The following is a 7,765-nucleotide window of genomic DNA, read 5'->3' as shown; positions in this document are numbered from 1 at the left end:
CTGCAGAGGGACGTGTGGGGTGATGCATCCTATCCCTCTGTCCCCACCATCCTGCCTGCTGCCCCAGCCCACACACGGTGTCTCAGCCTCTCCTCACCTGCCCCTCTCTCCCTGACACTGTCCCCATGTGCTGACCCCACCTGTGCCACACCACCAGGGCTTCTTGTCACCCACCTGTGGGTGGGTCCTCCATGGCCTCACTGCCAGTGCTCTCACCCCACACCAGGCTCCTCTAAGCTTTGCATTGTTTGTGTGATGCTGCTGTTTCTCATGTCCCATCCCAGCCTGCCCAGCTCACCCCAGCCTGCACACATCCCCCACAGCCCCTTTCCCATCACCGTGGCTTCTTGTCCTTGTGCCCCTCGGTTGGACTCCATGAGCTCAGAGGTCTTTTCCAACCTTCATGATTTTGTGATTCTCTGATCACCTGCAGGTCCCAGCCTCCTCCAAAGCTCACTCCATTAAACTGTCCCTCCCTGAGGTCCTCCAACACCCACCGTGACCCACCTCTCCTTCTTTTGCTCCTCCATCATCTTTCATGTCCTATCCCTTTCGTCCCTGCTCTTTCATACCTGCTCTTTGATCCCCTATGTCCCATCCCTCTTTATTCTGCTCTTTCATCACCCACCTAACCCAGCCCAGCCCTCCTTCCTGTCACCCTCCATCACCCTCTACCCCATTTCACCTTCCTGTGCTCCATCACCTACCATATCCCATCCCTTCTCCTGTGTGCCTCCTTCTATGTCCCACCCTTCCTTCTGCTGCTCCTCCATTGTCCACCTATCCCTCCTTCCTGTGCTGTCACCCACTGTGTCCCATCCCACCCTGCCACCCTCCTCCATCACCCACCAGGTCCCATCTTTCCTTTCTGTGCTCCTCCATCAGCCAGCATGTCCTGTCTCTCCTTCCTGTCCTCCTGCATCCTCCATCATGTCCTATCCCTTTATGTGCTCCACTGTCACCCATGACCTCCTATCCCTCCACATCCCACCCCTCCTTCCTCATGTTCCAGAGTGTGCTATCAGCTGTGTCCCATCCCTCCCTGCCATGCTATGCTCCTCCATTACCCACCGTGTCCCCTCCCACTCTCCCTGCATCCTGGGAAGATACACTACATCTTCTCCCTCCTTGTTCTTCTCCACCACCCACCATCTCTGACCCCTGCTTCCTGTGCTCCTCCACTGCCCTCCATATCCACCTTCCAGTCTTCTTGTCACATTTGCATCCCATCCCTCTCACCTGCTCCTCCTTCATTCACCACACCCTGTTCCTTGTTATCTTCATTCATCTCCACCATCTCCTCATGTCTTCTCTTCCTTCTTCACCTCCACCCTGCTATCCATCCTCATCCTGCTTTGCCTCCAGCTTTCCGTATTCATGTCAACATCTCACCATCTCTTCTTCAGCTCCCACCATGTCCTCTACATCTTACCATCATCCTGTCCCTGCTTATCCTCCATTGGCTCCCACCTCCACCCCAACATGTCCAACTTCCTCCACTCTTCATTTTCTGCACACCTTTCTTCATCCTCTTCTATCTCTTCCTATCTCCTCACTCAACTTCCTCCACTTCCCCATCCCAAAATCCACCCTCACCCCTCACCATTTCTCCATCTCCTCAACTGCGTCACCCAAATTTGCCTTCTGCTCCTCCACCCTCACATTTCCAATCCCACCCTTGTGCTTTTCCATTTCCCACCATCTCCTTATTCATCCTACTCCATTGCCCTCCAGTCTTTATTTTCTTCTATCCCTTAGATGTCTCTTCATCACTCCTGTCACCCTCATCCATATCTCTCTGTCTCCTCCCTGTTCTCCATCTCCTCTCCCTCCTTTTCCTCCACCACCTGCTGTATGTCCAGTCTCTTCATCCTCCCTAAACTCTCTTTTCCTCTTCATTGTCCTTTCCACCATCTCCCATACCTTCTCCCTCATCCTCCATCTCATACTTCTTATTCCTCCACCTCAGTCTCTGAGTCTCTCCTTCCTGTGACCCTCCACCTCCCAATGTTCTTTTTTCCTGCTGTTTCACCTCTTGGCCTGTCCCTCTCATACTTTACCTCTGGCTATCTCACTATTCCTTGTCATTTGCCTCCACAGTCTCCCTGTTTCTCCTCACGCTTCTCCACCTCCCCCTATCTTCCCATCCCTCCTTATCCTCAAAGTGTCCTTCCTACCTCATAGATTTCCCTTCCACCCCCTCCCTGATCTCCAACCATCCTTCTTTGGCTCAGAGCTTCCTCTCTTACTGTCCTTTCATTCTCCTTCATCTCCCACTCCATCCTTACCTCCAATTTTCTCCCAGCCTGGCTTCTCCCATTTGTCCTCTCCTCCATCCTCCCTGCACTCTTTTACTCCCAGCACATCTGACTGCAGCTGAAATTTTCTGCTTCCCTTCCTCCCTCCCCTGCCTTGTATCCCATTCCTTCCTGACCCAGGAAGGCCACCACGAGCTCAGCCACCCCTGATGCAAGCAGGAAGGGCCCTTCCTGATATCAGGAAACACTTCTCCCTAGGGCTAGTGAAGCTGGAACTGGTCACTGGGGAAAGGGGAGGATCTCTGCCTTTGGAAGGTTTCAGTTACTCAGCTAGATAAAAGTCACCACTGTCCTGATTTAGCATTAGCAATAACTATTTTGGAACATGGAGCTTGACTAGATTCCCCTGGGATCCCTTTGTGCACGCACATCTTTGGGAGACTTCCCCAAGCAGTGAAGGATTTCCAAGAGGGGCAAGACATGGCTTTGAATGCATCGCTTGGGATGCTGCAGGACATGAGGAACTGTCCCTGCCACTTGCAGTGGCTCCATGGTGCTCAAGCAGAACCACCACACACTGCTCAAGCAGGACCATCCCAAGGTGCTCAAGCAGGACCATTCCAATACTACTCATGGAGGACCATCCCACACTGCTGAAGCAGGACCATCCCATGCTGCCTGAGCAGCACCATCCCACACTGCTCAAGTTAGCCACCTTGTGCATCTTGAGCAGGATCACACCAGCCTGCTTGAGCAGGAATACCACAGCAGGACCATTCCATGCTGTTCTAGCAGGACCACCCTAATGCTGCTCCAGCAGAACCATCATTCTCATTGAGCAGGACCATCCCACACTGCCTGAGCAGCAGCACACTGTGCTGCTTGAGCAGGACCTATCCAGGCTGCTTGAGCAGGATCATCCAATGTGGTGGAGCAGAACCTTCCCATGTTGCCCAAACAGGACCACCCCATGTCATTTGAGCAGAACCATTCCAGGCTGTTCAAGTAGAACTATCCCAAGGCTGCTTGAGCACCATGGGCCAGGCCAAAGTGGCTTCCTGAAAGACTGCCAGCTCCCAGGCCAGTGAGCTATCCCTGAGATGTTCCCTCAGACCCTAGAGCCAGGGATCCTTGCATCATCTTTTGTTTCCTTCCCTTGGGTTGGTTCATGCAGAGCCATGGCCATCCCTTTCTAATGGCCTTATGGCTGCTCTAGGGCACAGGGCTGCTGGCACTGCTGCCAAGGGAAGGACAGGTCTCCTCTCCATCCCAAGGGAGCCCCATACCCTGAGGGACCTGCACACAGGGCCTCTTCAGAGCATCCCATGTCACTCACGCACAAGGGCCAACCAGCCTCGCTTCTCTGCAGACTTTGCCTTCCAATGTTGGAGGCTCCCTGCCATCCCATGGAGGGGACCCTGCCCTTTCCAAGGGGATGTGTCTGAGGGACTGTCCCACTGCAGTACAGGCAGGGACAGGGCAGCCAGTGTCTTGATGGGGTGGGGGTGACATTCCTGCCCAAATGCCTTCTTGGCTGGGAAATCTGGGGGAGGGAATTTGCTACCTGTGTTAGGAACTAGCTGAACTTACGTGTCTCCCCAAGCTGGATTTCTTACTCCAAATGTTCAAACTGTTGTATATTGTACTGGGATTTTTACATTGAATTATTGTAGAAAACAAAAAATTTAAACCAAGTCTGTTAAAAAATAAACATTAAAAATCTCTATGAAAAAAATAAAGGTGAGCTTGTCTCTAAGTCGTCTCCTTACAAATGTGTCAGAGCAGGGAAGTGTCCCCAGTGGTGGCTTTCCTGCGTGAGACCACACCACCCTCTGGTGTCAGCACCGACCTCAGCTCCGTGCTGGCCCTGCTCCAGACGTGTCCCTGTGCTCCCAGCTCTGCCTGGCTGGGATCCTTGCAGATCCTTGCACCTTGCATCCTTTCACCACCCCAAATCCTGCTCGCTCGAAGCAGGTCCTGTCCTGCTCCCAGTACACAGACATGGTGTGGGGCAGGACATGGCCAGGCCAGAAGGAAGCAAAGCAAGAGCAGAGCAGACCCTCTTTATTGGATGCTGTCCCCATCCCTCACAGTCCCACCAAGCACTGGTGCAGTCCTGCTGCCTCCCAGGCTGTCTGGAATGTGGGATGTGCTCCTGTGTCCACATGTTCCTGTCCCGGGGCTTCATGTCCGAGTGAGGTGGTGGGTGTGGGGCTGGGCAACAGCTTCAGGCATCCCTGTGCAGATAGGTGATGGTTTTCTTGCTGTTGGGTGCTGGAGAACCATCTGATTCAGCTCAGCTTCTGCCTGCTCCAGGCTCTGGGCAGAAGCAGGCGGTGCCAGGGGACAGTGTGGGGACAAATGCCCAGTGCCAATGGCTGGGCTGAGACCCATGAGACCTGGCTGCAGGGAATTCATGCCTGGATCCTGCATCCCTGGCACTTTGCAGCTGACATTGCTGGCAGCTCAGACCCTGCACCACTGCCACCACAGCCCCCACACTGGTGCCACCTCAGACCCCACATCACTGGTGCTGCCCTGCATTGTTGGCATTGCAGACCCCACGTCACTGGCACTGCAGACCCCACTGAGTGCCCTGCATTGCTGGCACTGGGGCTTGGCAACTCATCATCTGAGGGCACAGCCACTGCCACCTGCCCACCCACGGGCCTGTGCCACCTAGGCAGGACACGGCTGCTCCATGGGCCACAGTCACTGAGCTCCCCAGAGCTCCAACCATCCCTCACTGCTCAATAAACCGGGGACAAAGGGAGGCAGCCACATTTCTGGGTGTGCAGGGACACTCTGATGCCTGGGGACAGCTCACTGGGGGAAGCTGGTTATTAAACCCAACCTCCTCTACGTGCTGCTGCCGAAGGCATCACCTCTCCCGAGCCCAGTTTCCCTTCCTCCATCAAATCTCTTACCGACCTGGCCCCCTCTTCAGAATGAAAATAGCAGCAGCTGGCAGAGCCCAAGTAAACAAATGAGCCACTGTGAGAGGAGAGAGCATCTTTATAAGTTAATTAGCCCCATCTAAGAGACAGACAGACATTTTCTTGTGGATAGATCGCTCAAGAAGCTCAGGCAAACAGCACTAACATGTCTCCTGGGTTTGATTTATAAGCCTGATTGCGTTACTAGCTCATCTCCATATAAAATGATTATGAATATATTGTCTGTACTCTGCAGAGGGCTAAATTACCAGGCTCTGATATTTATCAGCTACTCTTTGAATCTTAAGCAGCCTGAAATTCAGAGGTCTCTCTCTCTCTTCCAGTGATAGCAGAGGTAGAAAGGAAACAGCTCAGGCTTGATCCTTGTGTTCAGCACAACCTGGGCCATTTTAACATCCCAATTAACACCCCAATACCCCCAATGCTGGAGCAGGAGGCTGGAGGGAGGGAGGCAACTTGAGCCCAAGGGCTGTGGAGCCTGTGTGTGCTGGAACCCTGAGCCAAGCCTATGGTACTGAGCAGTTACATTTACAAACAAAGGAGCTGATAAATCCCAGCAGGACTGAAGGGCTGTTATCACGGTGCTGATTAAAATTTCCTCTGCAGCCAGCCGACTGAGGAGTGTCATCAGTGGGGAGACAGTGCAACACAGTGCTTAACCCTGTGCTGATTCATTCAGCACAAATGAAGGGCTGCCCAGCCTGGCCAGGTGCTGAAAATTAGCCCTGAAAACCCCAGAAGGAAGATCCACAGCCTGATCACACCCTCCCACTCCATCTGTGCCTCCCACTCCATCTCACCCCTGCTCTGCAGGTCCCAGGAGCTTTTGCTCGTGTCGCTTGTGATTCCTTCCAGACCCTTTGCTCTTTTGTTCTGCTCCTCAATTCTCTGCCTTTGCCTATGGTTAAAAAAAACTTTCCCACTGCAGGATATTCTGATAAAGCCTCTCACTGCCTGTGGCACGTCCATGCAAGGCATAAGCTTGTTTATGTGCTGTGACATGTTCATCAAGGATAAGGTCCATGCTAAAAAGATGCTTTCTCTGATTACCATCACCAAGATGCTGAAACTGCATAGCCAGACCCTGGTCCAGGCTGTCCTGTTCAGGAGATGGTCTGGGATGAGTGGGCAGGCAGTAGGAGAGCAGGTGGTTTGCTGTCCTTCTCCTCCACACAAGGACAGGAGCCTCAGCCACCACACTGACCTCGCTGTTGCTCTCACACCTCTGTGCCTTCCTGGGTTGCATCCTTCCTGCTGTGTTGCCTCCTGCACACCCAGATTTTGGCAAGGAAGAAAAGACATTCAACTGCAAAGCGAGCAGAGGAGCAAAAGAGCCCCAGAACGAGCAGAGGGGCAGAAGAGCCCCTTCCACAGGTTTCACTCAGAGCTGGTCCCAAAAACAGCCAACAGTGACAGGACCCCAGAGCTGACCCCAACCATCTCCTGCACAGAGCCCATCCCAGGCAAACTGAATGCATGTGCTCCCATGGGAGGGGTATGCCACAGCACACCTGGGACGTGTCTCAGCAGGATCCCTGTGGTGGCAGAGATGGTGAGAAGTGTGGAGAGACCCTTGGAGGTGCTTTGGCAGCATGTCCTCAGCAGGGCATGGAGGCTTTAACCACTTGTAACTCTCATGTATTTTTGAGGGGAAGGGAGTTTGGATCAAGTGCTCGGGGGAGGGAGGTCTGCTTGCTTCAAGCTGCCACCTGGCTGATATGCTCAGTGATTTGCATGAACAGGGATGTGATTCCCACACATTTATTGGCAACAAGGCCAGTCAGAAGGCAATGCCCAGCTGGGGCCCCAGGTAAGTCAGCTGCTCTACTGGAGCAGTGCTTTGCCCACATTAACTCAAGTTTCCCATGTGAGGCTGCCTCATGCTCACCCCACTGGGATCAGAAGGTCTGAGATGCACGGACCATTTCACACTTTCCAGTTTCTTTCCCCCATCCCCAGCATTTCCAGGACTGAGGTCTTTCATATCAGGGAAGGTGCAGTGAAGAGTCCCACCACAGCCACTGAGCTGCTGCAGATGCTGCACTGAAAGGCTGTTTCCAGAGTATCCAAGCAAGACTCCACATATCCTGGCCAGTATCTTTTTTTTTGACCCTCTGAGTCTCTACAAGAGACCTTAATATGCGTTAACATGTACCCCTTATGTACTTTTATTTCTTTACAGGAAGAGGAAATAAAGTGCCCAAAATGCAGCTGGTTTTCCTGGGCTGCCTGGTGAGTCAGAACAGCTGGGAGTCAAGCTCAGAGCAAACCCTGCAGCATCCAAGCCCACCACACACCAGCTTCCAGGGCAGGAGCCCATCTGGATGCAAGATGCCCTGGAGAGGAGGGAGCTGGACCAGCAAGGCATGGACATGCAGCAGGAGCCCTTTCTCTAGAGCCCAAAAAATCACAGAGGGAAGCCTGGACATGTGTTCAAGGCCAGGTTGGACAGGGCTTGGAGCAACCTGGTCTAGTGGAAGGTGTTGGAAGAACAAGATGGTCTTTAAGGTCCCTTCCAACCCAAACCATTCTGTAATTCTATGATTCTAT

At 53.1% G+C, this 7,765-nt stretch overlaps 1 protein-coding gene across 1 annotated transcript; it reads left to right on the top strand.

The window, feature by feature from the left end:
- The first annotated feature begins 62 nt into the window (after positions 1-62).
- Positions 63-3,984, top strand: LOC113948487 (extensin-like). The gene is made up of 2 exons (XM_027646130.1): positions 63-1,795; positions 1,859-3,984. The coding sequence occupies exons 1-2, from the start codon at positions 590-592 to the stop codon at positions 1,991-1,993; spliced, it is 1,341 nt and encodes a 446-aa protein (XP_027501931.1). The 5' UTR covers positions 63-589; the 3' UTR covers positions 1,994-3,984.
- Positions 3,985-7,765: the final 3,781 nt, after the last annotated feature.

Source organism: Corapipo altera, unplaced genomic scaffold, assembly GCF_003945725.1.
Source record: "Corapipo altera isolate COAL_440 unplaced genomic scaffold, ASM394572v1 64, whole genome shotgun sequence".
Classification (NCBI taxonomy): Eukaryota; Metazoa; Chordata; class Aves; order Passeriformes; family Pipridae; genus Corapipo; species Corapipo altera.
This window is presented reverse-complemented; position numbering and strand designations above follow the sequence as displayed.

Bases quoted from the DNA above. Each gene is read 5' to 3' on its own strand.
- LOC113948487 (XM_027646130.1), top strand. From the start codon at position 590: ATGTCCCATCCCTCTTTATTCTGCTCTTTCATCACCCACCTAACCCAG. The intron at 1,796-1,858 runs TCTCTGTCTCCT...CCTGCTGTATGT, and splicing joins CTGTCACCCTCATCCATATC to CCAGTCTCTTCATCCTCCCT.